Source organism: Desmodus rotundus, chromosome 2, assembly GCF_022682495.2.
Source record: "Desmodus rotundus isolate HL8 chromosome 2, HLdesRot8A.1, whole genome shotgun sequence".
Lineage (NCBI taxonomy): Eukaryota > Metazoa > Chordata > Mammalia > Chiroptera > Phyllostomidae > Desmodus > Desmodus rotundus.
Genome location: NC_071388.1, coordinates 124,277,714 through 124,293,419, shown reverse-complemented (window position 1 = coordinate 124,293,419; position 15,706 = coordinate 124,277,714). Strand labels below are relative to the sequence as shown.

Sequence of the window (15,706 nt, the reverse complement as noted above, 5' to 3'; positions counted from 1 at the left end):
ACAGTAATGTCTTATTTGTCACAATTCTCCTACAAGTCACCCCTCCCCATCAATCACAAGGCTCACAGCATTTCTTTAAGGAAAATTATATTCTGTTTTCCTCATGTTTTCTGTGCCTGCTTCCAAAGATTTCATCAGAATGTGTTGGGCAGAACATAAGTTTTCACCCACAAAATCATTTCCTATGAAGTTTCCACTGAAGACAGAATTTTTTAGAGAGAGTGTCCCTGTGTTCTTAATTGCAAACGTTAACTGTTGCCGAAGAGGTGATTCGCAACAAAGAAGCACTTTTGAGCAATACAAATGTTTTGTGTTCCTGAATACTGGCTCCTGGTTGTACATGCCAGTTGTTTTGTAATAGTGCAGGAGGGTGCACAGTCTGTTTCCACGCATCGGAAGAGAAGACTCTCAAAGGGACACTTGAGTGTAGTAATAATGCCAACTGGAAATTCTCTTCTAGGCTTTTTATACTAACTAGACAATCTAACAAGGTAAGTTGTCGTGTAAGTTATTTCCTTGCTAGTGGGTTTCAGAAAACATACACAGATGGATAAAATATAAATTTAAAATGTTCTCCAATCCCTTTTGAACTGATTCTTATTTTCTGGGAAATGAAGAACATTGAGGATTTGGGGAAATCACTTGGTAGTCAGAAATTCCCTCTGTGTGTTCTAATGAAAGGGTGTGTTGAATCAGAAGGAAACAGACCCACATCCATGTCACACACAAACACACACACACGTGTGCATGAGCTTGCTTCACCACTTCACCATCACCTCTACTACTACCTAGCTCCTCATCACCTTGCCTGGCAACACAAAGGCAAAACCAAGGACTGATCTTGACTTTCCTCTGGGGATCAGGTTTTAATGTTTGAGTCTAACGTCTTTGTCTAGCTGTTTGACAGACAGGTTTACTGGCAAGCAGTGAACTGGTGTTTATTCTCAGTATTGCTTTGACCAGTTCCTTTAAGGCCAATTCATCCCCATGTAGAGAAGTGTAATGACACACATAAAATAAGTAGAATAGCACCTCCCTCAAGCTGCTGCCTTGCATTTAGATGGACTCAGTTGTGTCCTGTACATCTGTACTGGGAGTCACCCTCACCCAGGCCTCGGGAAATCAAGGTGCCTCCAGGCTAGCAGGAGAAGTGCGGGGGGTAGCTAATCACAGAGGAACAACGTGAAGGGAACTCACAGGGGAAATGAGGTACACTGCGAACTTGGGAACTTAGAGAATGCACAGCACAGTCACCAAAGAATGGGAAGAGTGGTGAGTGGCTGGGCAGGTGGTAAGGGGCAGAACTGAAAGGAATTTTTAGCAGAAGAAGCTGGAACAGGTGAAGTTTGGGATTTAGTAAAGCATGTGGTTTTCGCCTGTACTTGCCCATTGGGCTTACCTGGGGAGATTTAAAAATATTGCTGCCTAGGCCCCACCTAAGAGACTGATCTCAGCCTGGGAATTAGAATTTTTCTAGTACCCCAGGGGGTTATAATGTTCATCACCACAATGAGAACCACCACCCTTAGGTTCTCTGAATGCTGTGCCTTACAGATTATTTTTAGAAAGTTCCCATGCATGAAAGCTTCAGTAAACTTGAATGATAGAAGAACAACAGACCCATGTGGAAGTCGTGGGTTACTTCCTGTCCCTCAACAGTGTCTAAGTAAGCAAACATAAACCCTATCTCAGTGTTTTTCCAGGTGTGTTTCTGGGCCTCTGTGTCAGAAAGATGTGTGGCAATTGCTACAAATGCAGATTCTCGGACCTCACTCAGTCCTTCTTAGGCAGAAGGAGGGGTGAGGGAATTGGCAGTATTACCAAACTTCCCAGGCGAGGCTTTTGCACACAGAAGTTGGAGAACTTGCCTCCCTTCAGACTGTCCACGCTGGCCAGGGTTCTGTACCGTCAGTGTGGAAACCATGTGGAGTTCTTTCTGACTTCTCTATCTCTGCACTTCAGAGCACAAGGGCAGGGAAAACTAAACCTTTGGATGTAGTTCAGAAAAAGTGAAAAGCAGTAGAATTTCTTTTAAATCAAGGCTAAATAAAGGCAGAAGTATGTTGCTGAGAATAGTTCTTAACTTCTTCTCTGATTCCTGTTCTCTCTAAAATACCAAGACTGGATTGTGGGGTCACTGTCAGGACATTCTCACTGCATATCCCACATGTGGGCCCGGTGCCATCTTTAAAATCAATGTCTGGATAGATGTAGATGGAGGATGATCCTGCTTACGGCTCTCGCAGGTGTCAAATGTTCATTTCATGAGAGATCGTGGCAACAACAGGCGATCTGTTGTATGTCCTGTGCCTGACACAGACACTAACACCACGAGGCAGCACCTATGTTCTAGTCACTGGAATCTCTCCGAGAGCCAGCATAGCCCTTGGCTCATACTGGGTGCTCATGCACATTAGTTGAATGATTAAATGAATGGAGATTACCAGCTGTAAATTTATCTCCACATTGGTTTTCACTGGAATACCACACATATGTTTAAATGAATTTCTCCCACTCCCAATATTTTATAGATTTTCTTACAGGGTAAGTAAGCAATACAGGTGCTTACTGATTTATATGTACATATTCATTTACACACATGCACACACACTTCAGTACTTTACAAATAAAACCTCTTATTCTCAAACCATTCCTTCTTAACTGCTTACCTGAAAATGTACTTTATTCTATGAAGTTTGAGTGACTGAATGCAGATTTAATATTTGTGGGGTGACTGCTTTATATCAGGTACTGTCCGAGGTGGGTTCTTTGGTCATATCTATCATCTCGTGCATTTTTCACAGTTTAGATAGAGTTGCCCTTCCCATCCTGTACATACAGTATAATCAACATCAACACAGTCGGTATTTGAACCAGAGGCATTCTAGTGATTCTGCCCAATGCTTCTCAGGATAACAAACCAAGTTAAAAAGCATAGAAATCTCCTCCAAAGCACATTTTCCAGAACTTGTGCTTTTTCAACCAATTGTTAAATTACCTTGCTGACTTGGCCCTTGCTTTGCATGATAAAATGACATGTGAAAGTATGAAAGTGAGACCACCAGGCCTGGAGGAGAGAACTGTCACATCACAAGGACTTTGAATTCCTATCCCCTCCCCAAACTCCCAGCCCTGGGCTGTCTTCTGGAAGTGGTGAGAATTGACTCCTCTGAATAAACTCCCAGGCAGGGCTTCTCATTCAGCTTCAGGGACTGTTTTGCAATGAAACAACTGACAACTCCGCAGCCATGACTCCTTGTCCCTCTGCCCACCCTTTCCAGGGGAATGCTAGGAGGAATCATGACCTCTGGGAGCCCGACAGGGAAAAAGAGCAAAGCCCTGTGCATATACCAGCCAGGTGTTAGAGGAGTGGGCTTGTCTGGAAATTCTTACTGAGAGGAAAGGAAACACATACCTGGGGCCTCTCCTTGGCAACTCTGCTCACCTACAGCCCTGCTAGGCTCCCAGAGCAAAGCAAAGCTAGGGGTTGTCCACAGAGAGCTTCAGAGAAACTGTAAAACAAGCCAGGGGCTTCAGGACTGCCAGCTTTGCTCAGTGTGTCTCAATTCCCTCTGGTCCAGCCTACCTGCTATTTTTCCTTTCTTTGGAGAAGAAAGCTGTCAGGTGACACTGAAAGTTAATTGTTCTCATTAGCTGAGCTTATGAGTGTGTGATTATTTGCAACCCAAGTATTAAAGGTGTAATCTGATGAGGACAGGGGCCTATTCCAGGGATCACTCTGTGACCTAGTAGAGGTTGCAGGCTCCAAACAACTGTTAATTGATGTATCATGGAAACTTAGCAGTTAAAAGTGGTAACAAAACCCAGGCTCTGTCGTTATAGATAGTTCCCTGGAAAGCACATGTACAACCTGCCTGCTGTTCTGCAAAGAACCTCTGAGTCCTTCTGGGTAATAAAACCCCATGTCAGTGGGTAAAGAAATAATGCATTTGTGTATCTTTGTTCAATTTTCAGGTAGAGCGAACAGTTGTCCGAAGTACATGCCAGAAGGAACTGTATCAGAGATAGAGTCTATTAAGCCCATAGGGCCACCGACTTGATTGCAAAGACAACATATTTACCCCTGCAGGCTGCTACAGTTAGGATATCCATTTATGTCTCCTGCTAAATCACGTAGAGAGCTATTTTATGTGACCACTGTTCCACAGAGTGGTTTAAGTGAAGGATCAATTAGGTGGAAGAAAAGAAAATATTGATATTGGGCAGTTTTATGAGAATGTAAATCAAATCCAAAGTTTGAGATCTGGAGGAATTACATTACTGATGGTATGAATTAACTTTGGTACATTGTTCCTCATTCAAGCTGCATGAATAGTTCAGTTCTTCTGTGTGTGTTTTTTTAATTGGCCAGAGTAAAATAGATGATATATATAGTTTGACTTTAAAATTCTCAGTTACTTCAAACTGAAATGAATGTTTAAAAACAAATATTTTCAAGATTATACTATTGGTCAGTTTATGTGGGCTAAATAACATTTATCACCATTGTGATCACACATAAATAAAAGGATAAAGGAAAAAGAAAAAGTACCAGTTAAGGAAAACATGGTTTATTTTGGCCTATCATAGTTCTTAGGTATACTTCTTTAACTTATTCTGGGGGAGGGGGGAAGCAAACTATGAATGCTTTTTCTTCAAAACTGTACTTTTAATGAAAGGCTTTTCTGTTTTACTTAACATCAAAAAAATATATTTGGAAAGGATTCTGACAGAAAAAAATGCCTCTCATGCACTGGTGCATATAACTCAATGAATCAATCGCCGGCAATCTGATTCTAGTGATTTACTACTTGTGGTGTGAATGCCTCCTAACCACAAGTTGATGGCAGCCTATATTTTAATGTTCTATGAGGCTTACTGGTAGCATGCTGTTGTTAAGGACGTGCTATTTTGTCAATATTGAGTCAAAAAACAAGCTCCATGGAAACATTCTTACTCTAATCTGTTGCTTGATCCTAGATAGGAATACGAGCGCACATAGTTCAGCATCACCAAAAATAAATTTATCAACAGAAAAAGAAGATGGAAGTGTATTACTTGGCCTTTGGTTGCATGTGAGAATTACCAAGGTGATTCCATGTGTTATAATTGTGTTCCTGCCAACTTCTTACCAGCTACGCTCTTTCTGAAAACAAGGAACACACACAGCCATCTAGCTTTGCAAATACTCTATAAATTTATATTGAATAAATGAAGGATGAAATGAGTGAACAGAAGTACCTCATATCTAGGATATTTAAATATTTTGACTGATCTTTAATGCTGTCAGTTTCAGTTATCACACTAAATGTTTCTGTATTAGCTGAAAAATATCACATAATTTACCTGTCCACTTTAATTTTATCAATAGTAGCCATATTGGGTACAAAGCTTCAAGGTTATGGTGAAGTTTATAAAGTGATTTTTTGAAGTGTTTTTGAAATCTGCAGGTGAAAAAGAAACCTTAGTAAAAACAGATATAGAAATTATGAGTGGTTATCTGGAAAAATGCCAGATCCTTGAAAATGTCGGGACCAGAGGCGTGTTATTGGTTTTACATGTGGCCCTTAGCTGGAATTGTGTCACATGGCCAATTCTAAGCCAGTCATCATAAGGGAATGGAATTACCAAGATTGTCTTAGATTAATCATGCTTCCTTGGGCTGAGAGGGGCCCAGTTTTTCCCACTGTCCCAAGCTACCTGATACCTAAAGAAAATTAGAGTTCTGTTAGTATATTAGTATGAATCATATTTGGATTTCTATTGGAAGAAACTCAAAATAACAGTGGCTATTTTGTTTTCCTCTCACATAGAAGTTCAAAGATAGACAGTGTAACTCCATGCATTATTAAGACTGGGCTTATTTTATTTTCTGCCCAGCTATATGTAATATGTGACTTACATTGTCAAGGTGGCTGCCAAAGCTCCAGCATTCACTTTTATATCCCAGACAGGAAAAGGAGGATGAGCACCCTTCTTCTTAGAGATTTTCAATAAGCCCAAGAAAATAGTCTTCTTATAACTCATTGGCCAGAAGTTTGTCACACAGTGACACTTACTTACAACAAAGACTGGGAAATGTAGTTTGATGTGCCCAGTCAAAAAACAAGGGTTTGTTAGTTATGAGGAATGGCGAAATGGATATTGGAGTAAATATCTACCAGACGATTATAGGTAGCAATGACAAACAAAAGGCATAAATGAGACATGGGGGAGTAAAGTAGAACATACAGGGAACAATGAGTTTTCCCTATTCTCCACCATTCTACCTGTTTCTACTGCAAGTAATTTTATGCAGTCAAATAGTCCCACAGCAAGAGAATAAAGGAGAGACAAAGGACATTGTAAATCAGCAAAGTGTGGAAACTGCGTACAGATAATTAGGATTGTGTTTTGCCCTATATCATTTTTTAGCCTTCTTGGAGTACTTTACGTATGAAAGGATATTATTTTTCCAAATATGGAAATGCTTAAGTCAAGGTATGAATGATCTTTCCAGATTAACTGTCTTAATTAGCAACAAGGTCACCTTTGGAAAAAAAAAACAAAATATTACCTAGAAGGATAAGCTTATTATGAAAAGAACCAGGTCCCCTAGAAGTAGAGGAAAGAGGCCAATGAGGAACTAATTAGCTACAGTAAGCTGTGAGAAACTGACTAGTAAATTAGAGTCCATATGTGTAAAATCTCACTATTATAATGACAACTCTTTTCTTTATTTTTTAAAGGTAGCCAACCAGGTTGTTCAGGCTCTACTCACGCAAAAGGTAGGTCACTTTCTGGCTTTATTATTTTCAAAGTACCTATGTGAACAGATTGGAACTCATATTGTCAAACTAGGAAATTGTGATTGATAGATGCATTACTTTTCTATTTATTCACTTAGGTTAAAATTGTGTGTGTTTTAGATGGTGTACAAAGTACATCAATGACCAATAGAAGCCTAAAATTTAAACTCTTGGTAAAGTAATAGAAAGCCTTCGAAGATGAAAGATTTCCATGTACCCACATGAGTACTAAACCTATCATTTTTACTTAGTAAATGTAAACATTGAATAGGTTGATGGATCCCTCTAATCCCTGTAAAATGAATAGCCTCTTACAGATAGCATTAACAGAAGCCAAAATTTTAGCAAGAGATCTTTGAGGTTATGAAAGTTATTTAATTGCTCTCTCTGGGCCTTAGCTCCTCTTCTGTAAAATGGGGTAACAATGCCCACCTCCCAGAGTTGCTGTGCTTCTTCTATGAAAGGAAGTGTGAGGAACAGTTCTTACAGTAGTGGCAAATATACAATAAATGTCAGTATTACTGTATACTTGACAGTTGCTGACAGTAGATCTTATTCTCGCTGCACACACACACACACCCCACACACACAGAGCAATGTGAAATGATAGATGTGTTAATTATTTTGATATTGGTAATTATTCCACAATGTAATATATGTCAAATCATCACTTTGTACACTTTAAATACATACAATTACATTTGTCAATTATCTCATGATCAGGTTAGGGGGAAAACAAAAGGTAATCTCTATAATGTGATATTTCTGTACCTACCTCTTTGCTGTCTTCCTATTCTGCCTTCAGACCATATAATGTCATGTTACTGGGTCAGAGTTGGTAAATACAGGTAATTGCCCACATTCAGCTGATGGATTTTATTGACCTTTTCCCATCTAGTTCCATAATGTTTTGCAGGGGCTAAATTCTAGGTCTTTCACATTTTGTTTGGCTATTACTTCTCTGTGAGATGCAGACTTCCTTTATAAAAGGAAATCTTAAATCATGTGGCTTATTCAAGGAGGATGTGGCTAATGAGAGCAAAAATAACTTATGACATTTTGTTTTTTAGTGGAAAATAATTTTATTAGGGGTAGACCACTTCTCATGCATATACTTAAATGAATATTATTTTAAATTTATAATATAAAGGCATGATGATAATATTTTTGTTAGAGTTTCTCCCCCAACTACTTCTGTCAAAATACCATGCTTCCTGATGCTTCCTGATTTTAACTGCTTTGGGTTTTACATTAACATCACATAATGTAATGAGATGTGAGTATGCTTATGTAAAGTTAGAATTAAGTTCCACTTTGAGTAACAAAAATCCAAAATAATCGTGGCTTACATAAGCTAAGGATGTTATTTATTTCTCACGTCTAAATCCACAGGTAGGTAGTACAGGGCTGGTATGGTGATACTGCTCCATAAAGTCCATGGAGTCCCTGCCATTCCTGGTTTCTATCTTGTTATTCAGTGAGATATGACCTCCATTTCCAAGGTTACTTCATGGTCCCACATAGCTGCTCTAGCTCCAGTCATCACATCTACATTCCATCCATTAGGAAGGAAGAAAAGCTGAAGAAAATGAAATGGGTAAAAGGCACACACCAGCTATCTTTTAAAAGAGACTTTCAAAAGCTTTCATATCTCCTTACTTACATCTCCTTGAACAGACCCCAATCACAGAGCCACATATAAGGAAGCTGGCTGGTAATGAAGTCTTTGTTCTGGATATGTGCCTAACTGAAATTTTATTGGCATAATATTGTGGAAGAAGGGCAAAAACAGATGTTGAAGAACAATTTACACTTTCTGTCACAACATATTTTGAATGCCTTTTCTTTTTCAAAGGCTTTAACTTATCAGTGGCTTCCCTCCTACTAGAAACTTATATGCTCATTTAATTGCAAACCTAAGGACTGAAGGGAGCACTGTTGCAGCCCTATAAGTGACTTTTGAAAGACTTCCCATGCCTGTGTTTTTCAATGGTGCCTCAGGAAAGAGACAAGGAAACTGTCTGGTACAATATAAAGGAAAATGGGACTCTTCAGGTCAGCCACAAAAAAAAAATAGCTATACAAATCCAAGTAATAACTAGTAAACAGATAAATCCACCTCAGTACAGTTAAACAGAGACACAGAAGGACGTGTTATTGTGAGATTGCATACCTCAGGGACACGATCAGGCAGGAAGAGGTGCCAGGGCTCTCCGAGATCCCACGAGAACCATGTTCTGCAGACATGTGTGCCACCCACTTTGTGCGGGGACTGTCAAATTGCTGTAACAATGACTGAAACTTCTTTAATTAAGAGCACAATATAGGAAATAAAACGTCTCCAAAATGCAGATGAGAAAACTAATTCTAAAGAGAGTGTACCTCTTAAAGAGGCACAGAGTAAAAACAGAAATCTTGAATGATTTATCCAAGTCACAAGAATAATCCTTGATGTGAAATTAGAGTCGTAACTATTCAGTTTTAGAATATATCATTTATTAAGACACAAAGGCAAATCTGGTGTGGTTTCAGCTCTTCTCTGGACAACCAAAAATCATTTTTCATGGCATACCCTGAATCAGCCTAGATAAGCATCCTCAAGCAAGAGAATGTACTTCTTTCCACAATAATAATAGAAAAAAATTGTTTCCATATACTTATCAGTTTCTGTTAAGTGTGTATATATATTGCTGTAGTCAACTAATTCAATTAATCTTAAAACTCTGTAGATTCCCTTCAGAGAGCAGACTGTACCTCCTTTAGACCCATAAGGCTAAAGTGACGATATTAAACCCAGCTCACATCCATTGATGACTCCAAATCATAGGCTCAAGTTGACAAGAGCAAGAAAAAACAGTAATTGTGCTAAACTCATATTTTTGTCTGAACTACATTTTATCTTCATTAAGTCTATTACATTCACTGAAAATGTAACTCTCCTAGGTTCTTTGATGTGTGTGTGTGTGTGTGTGTGTGTGTGTGTGTGTGTTTACCACTAACACCAAACATTTGGTGTTAGTGGTAAAACCATTTACCAGGGAAGAAAAACATTTTTCCCTGCAGCTATTTTTCAGTACATAAATAACGTCAGCCTTAGCTGAATGTTCTTTAGGGTAACCAAATAGTTATATGGTGTTTCTTCTTCACCAACATAGATTAATGCTCCTACATCTTGAATCTGGCAACATAGCCATTCAGATAGAACCAAGACACAATTTTGTAGCTTGAAACTGAAAGAACTTCAAACTTCTACAAGTTTCCCCTGTAGGAGGGGCAGTCAGGCTCTCTGGGCCTGCTTGTCTAGCAATGGTGTGTGTAGGATCTGTTGTCTTAAAGAGGGTCTGTTTATACAGGGCTGGGCAAAAGTAGGTTTACAGTTGAATACATGAAACAAAGTTTATTCTGGTATCATAATATTACATTATTTTCCACACCAACAACTGTGAACCTACTTTTGCCCTCCCCTGGATTTACTGTGCACTTACAAGGAGTCCCACCCCATGTCTAGCACTTCAAATGCACTGAGTCATTTTGTTTTCACTGCAGCCCTGTGAGATAGGACTAAGAAAACAATTTGCCCACAGTTCTATTTGTCAGAAGTAGCAAAGCCTATCCTTTCACCCAAGGTAATTGCACTCAAATTCCATGCTCTTTTCCTGTGCACCATCCAGCCTAATGATCCCTTGCAATCACTTACTGTTTTTCCCACTATAGTTAGCAGGCAGAGGAGATGTTATGAAAATTAACAGGTGGATTTAAATCCAATCATTAGTTATGATTGCAGGGAATAAAACAAAACAGCAAGGCAGTCAATAAATTTCTTAGAACTTCTGGAAACATTGCCAGAACTCACCAGCAAGAACATTCAGGCTTTGCTATGTATGGAGTCGAAGCTGACTCTGTAAATCTGGAGTCAAGCTTTCTCAACATCAATCTTGATTTGGACTGTAGAACTTCACAATTGCCAGGGACTTGAGAGAGTATTTAATCCTGAGACTGGAAGCTAGTTTTGTAATGGGCTCAGTTCACTCTAATTACATGAACTGTTCAGCCATCACCCAGACTTAAATTGTTTTAATCCAAATGTCTTTAGGATAAAGGCTCATACTGTTTGGTTTGCCACAGAACTCATCACTTCCCACTGAGGAGAGCTGGCCTGGTTTGGTCACATTTAGTGACCTGCCTAGCCTTTCAATGGTGTTTGATGTTGAGGTCCTTGGTTAGTCCAAAATGTGGCCAGCCTTTTCCAGAAACAGCTTTTCTTCTTACAGAAGTCTTACAATCCTTGAAAGGGAAAGGAATGTATCAGTGACAGCCGCTTAGAAGAGAGAGGCTGCTGAGTGTGGTGTCCATTAAGTTTCAGGAAGCAATTGAGGTGGCATGTCACAAGCCACCTCGTGAAGCTGCTGGGACAGTCCTTCTTCCGAAAGCCTGGTTTTGTGCAGGAGCTCAGTTTACAGATGAGGAAACTGAGACCCAACCAGCATAAGTTATTTCCTCAAAGTCATCTGTGCCCAGATCCCAGGCCCCTTACCTCCCAATCTGATGTATTCCCATGATAAACACTGCATCTGGAATAGCTATACCATGGTAATATCATTTTTACATGAAAAATCAGATTTATATAGTTTTTCACAATTCTCTAATGATAATGTCAGTAAATATCCTATTTCTAAGCAATCAGCATTTTCTCTCATTTACTTTGACAGGGGGCCAGGTAATGGTTTTGCTCTCCATGCATGAAGTAACTGTACTCCGCAGGAACTGAATAGCAGTGAATCCAGTGCAGACGAAACTTTCAACATGTGGATGGTCCAGAGCAGTTAGGATTTGAGATTACTGAGATTCATAGAGCCCTTTTTGATCAGCGTACGACAATGGCCCTCACTTTGAGCCGCAATTCTTTACTCTCTGTTTCTAAATGCTAGTGCCATGCAGACTGCAAGGCAAGCAGGTCTGTCTATTTTCTGGAACCCAAAGGCCATTATACTTTCTTACGAGGGATTCAATTAAGTAAAGTCTTTGGCATTATTTCCCACTGATAAAATTATACATTGTGTCTCTTTTTTTAATTTCAGAAGACACAACTCTATGTTTTCAATGGGAGCCTCCATAGGAGGCCTGAGCCATGCCAGGAAGTCATAGGAAAGGGAGGGCTGTGTGAGAGGACAGACAGTTCAGTGCCTGCCGTGAGCCGCAGCCCCAGACAACAGCGTCTGAACAGAGGAAACTTGTTTTATTTCTAGAGCTCTACTTGGGAGAAATACTCCTGTTCTCGCCTCTGTAACTGATGGCGTCAGAGCAGTGGCTCTTGTCCCAGCCCTCAGCACGTCACTTGCTCCTTTATGTCAGTTCCCATTGGGGACGTGGAGGAAGCGAAGATGCTGGCCGCCACTCTGCCCAGGTCCCACTGTAGTAGTCAGAGAAATTGCTGTCTTTCATTCTCTCTTTCTGTCTCTCTGGTCCAGTTCTGTTTATATGTGTGTGCATGGGCACACATACGTGGTTTTGATTGTAGTTCCCTGGGGTGAGAGCTGTCTGGCATCAGCTACTGTCTACAGCCTCACTGAAGAAAACAAGAATATTTAAAAGAACAACACAGGCAATTCTTCTACGTCTATGAATTTTCAGTCCAGCTCCATTCCGTTTGTCAGTTGATTGTGAGACATGGTCAAATTCCTAAAGTTTCCACTCCACCCTCTGCCCTGTGCTGGTCTAGATGAGCCAGGGTGACAAACGGTCGACCCCTAGGTCGATAAACTGCATCTCTGCCAATGAACTTTTACCACCTTTAGTAACGGCCATTGAAAGCGGGCACTTGTACAAAACTCTCTATAGTGTATATTGATTTTTTCTTTCTTCTTTTAATTTTTTTACCCATCTGAAGAACTCTTTCAAGTTATTCTTAGTTTAGCTGCTAGAAATTGCTGATGGTATTCTTTACAGGTCTCCTTTCTCCTTGCAAATCCACACTTGTTTGTTCTTGTTCCCACACCTTCACATGCAAATGAGAATAAGTGGTTTTCCCACCCAACTGGTACTATTAATATTTATTTACCTCAGAGTCAAGTTTTATTAATTACTTAATTAGCAGTAGTAAAAAACGATCAGTGTTTGGGAGCAGGACGTGTTATATACATGCTAATAACAAACATTAGCACTAATGAGACACAGACAGAGGTTGAATTCTAAATGAAGAAAATAAATTTAGCCTTTTAATTTGAACTGTGCCTACGCCCCCAAAATGGCCTCTGTCAAACGGCATGCGTGCCCCTGTGCACCAGCACTCACACACCCAACCCCGCCTTTGATGCCCACTGCCCTCCCAGATCCTGCACCCAGGAGCCCCAGGAGCCTCATTCTGAACAGGGCATTTGTCTCTCTACTCGGAATTTGTAAGCAGCAGTCAGTTGAAAACATCCCATCTGTGAGCTACTCCCATTTAGCTAAAAAGGTGAGGAGAGTGGAAGCTGTGCGGTGAGCCACATCTTGACCTGTTTCTTTGACTCCTCTCTCCCAAACCCTCGTAAATACAACAAATAAGCATGGATACGATGTGGCTCCTCAGGAAAAGCCTCAGAAGCTGATTCTCTCCAGCTTCATACTTAGGTTGGCACGAGGTTATGGAACAGGCCCATTCACATTTCTGACTCCTGTTTAGGCCTTGGGGGTCAGAGCTGTTGACTGGTGCTCTCTCTTGCTTATAGAGCTTTAGTACACAGATGGACAAAGTAGAAGTGTTGAGAAACTTTAACTCTGTCTGTGACACCATCACTAGAGAATAGAATTTATCATCATCATTCCCTTTAACAAAATAATTTCAGAAGTTTGTTAAGGTCCTACTATATGTGATGCTGTGCTAGGGGATAGAACAAGAAAGGCTCATCAAGGAACATGTAGAAAGGACACATGGACAAAGCCAAAGGGGGGTAGGATTGAGGGTGGGAGGTGGGGGTGGCTGGGGTGGGGGGGTGAGAATAGAGATAACTGTACTTGAACAATAATAAAAAAGTAAAAAAATAAAATAAAACAATAAATTAAAAACCAAAAAAATAAAGAGTATAAAAATAATATGCTTGTACTATTGTTTATTTGAATATCTTCTTATGCTTACTTTTTGAGGAACATGCCATCTAATGGACAAGATATGTCTAGAGCATAAAACAGAAAACCAATTCAAGGTGGTATATGATAAATGACATATAAGAGGCATGGAGGGCTCATTGGAGGTCCGAAAAGAGAGTAGTCTTTGAGGGATACCAGATGAAAGTGTTGGAGAGGAGCTAGATAGAATTTGAATTGGACTCAATCGGTCACAGAGCCAGACTTGGACTCAAGAAAGAGGTGGATGAGGAGGGAAAGTGATTGTGGCAGAGGGAGGAGGGTGGTGGGAGTGCAGGGAGCTCTGGAGAATAACAAGCAGACCCTTGTTCTTTGCATGGTAAGAACAGGACACTTTTTAAAAAATCATGAAATAGTGAAAAATAAAGTTCAAAATATAGAAAGGAGTCAGCTTTTGATGAACCTTGAAATAGGGAGTTATTCTAGTCTTTCCTGAACCCCATCAAAGAAGGTGTAGATATTTACATTCTGTAAGTATCTTTATTGCAAGTCAGTTTGGAAGGCCGCTCCTTGGGGGGAATTCAGACAATCCTAATGCTCTGTGTGTCAGCTGCTCTCATGAAAGCTGGGAAAGGTCACTGGTATTTGAACTGTTCAGGAGAGCTGCTCCCAAAGGATGACGAGGTACATTTACTCTACTTTCCCAGCACGAGGATCAAAATGCGCCAAAAGATTTAGAGATCCCCTAGTTCAGTGGACAGGCAAGCTTCCCACTAAATGCCTCACTGACTCTATTAGCTGCAGTGCTGAGAATTTCAACTCGTTTCCACGAACGACAAGGAAAGTCTCCATCAAAAGTAATAGTTTCTTTAGTTCATCAGATCTCTATTCACTGAAAAAACATTATTGTCCTTGCAGTTTGTGCTTTTTGATTGCTTTTGTGAAGACAATGAAAAAGCAAATATATAGGTGGAAACTTAAGTTGACTATATCACTAAGGTTTACCATCTTCAAAAATAGCAGGCTAGATTAATGCATTTCTGATTTCAAGGTGCTTTAAAAAAAAAAGAAAGGTCTTTCCTGCACACAATAATTCTGTCAGACAATGAGCTGTGGAAGAAAATATTGCATGACTTATTTCTGGAGGCTTTGAAGAACAAAAATATTATTTTTACTAATGTGTCTGAAATATCAGATAAAATATGGTCATAATATGCTAGGGTACTCTTCAGCTACAGACTTTTTCTTTGCATGTGTTTGTTGCAGGATCTAAGGGAGGAATGTGTAAAGTTGAAAACAAGAGTGTTTGATTTGGAACAGCAGAATCGAACGTTAAGTATCCTGTTCCAACAGCGACTCAGACCAACTTCTGATCTGCTCCTACAGGTATGTGGTTTTGTGGGAAACAATCTTTGCTACTGAAATGCTGTTGACAAGAAGTTACTTAAGTTAAAAAATTGTCAGTATCTCCATGGGCAAGGCATACTATGTCAGAACCTTGATTCTTTCTCCTCTCAAGGGATGCCATTAAAATTGAACATCTCTCAAATTTCTGACTTTTTAAAGCTACATGTAGATAAAAATGCATCAACAAATAATAAATGGTGAAAGAGACCATCAGAAGGTGTCCTCTAGTAAACTAAGCAAAAACATGGAACAGAGTTAGAAAATAATTGATTACTTGGGAGACCAGTATTAATAATCTTATATCCCATAATAAGCAAGGAAGAGTTTTATGTAATGCCTGGGGTTTGTTTTTCTCTTCTCTCTCTGTCTCTCTTCTCTCTCTGTCTCTCTTCTCTCTCTCTCATTCCTCCTCATAACACAGTACTTTCTGTAATCTGCTCAATGCTTTA

General features: G+C 39.8%; 1 protein-coding gene across 4 annotated transcripts in view; it reads left to right on the top strand.

Moving 5' to 3' along the window:
* NCKAP5 (NCK associated protein 5) overlaps positions 1–15,706 on the top strand; it is a 902,113-nt gene that overhangs the window by 692,358 nt on the left and 194,049 nt on the right. For all 4 annotated transcript variants that reach the window (XM_053918599.1, XM_053918602.1, XM_053918601.2 and 1 more), the window contains 2 exons: positions 6,733–6,767; positions 15,117–15,236. In XM_053918599.1, the coding sequence (XP_053774574.1) occupies positions 6,733–6,767; positions 15,117–15,236 (155 nt within the window). The remainder of the gene's footprint in view (positions 1–6,732; positions 6,768–15,116; positions 15,237–15,706) is intronic.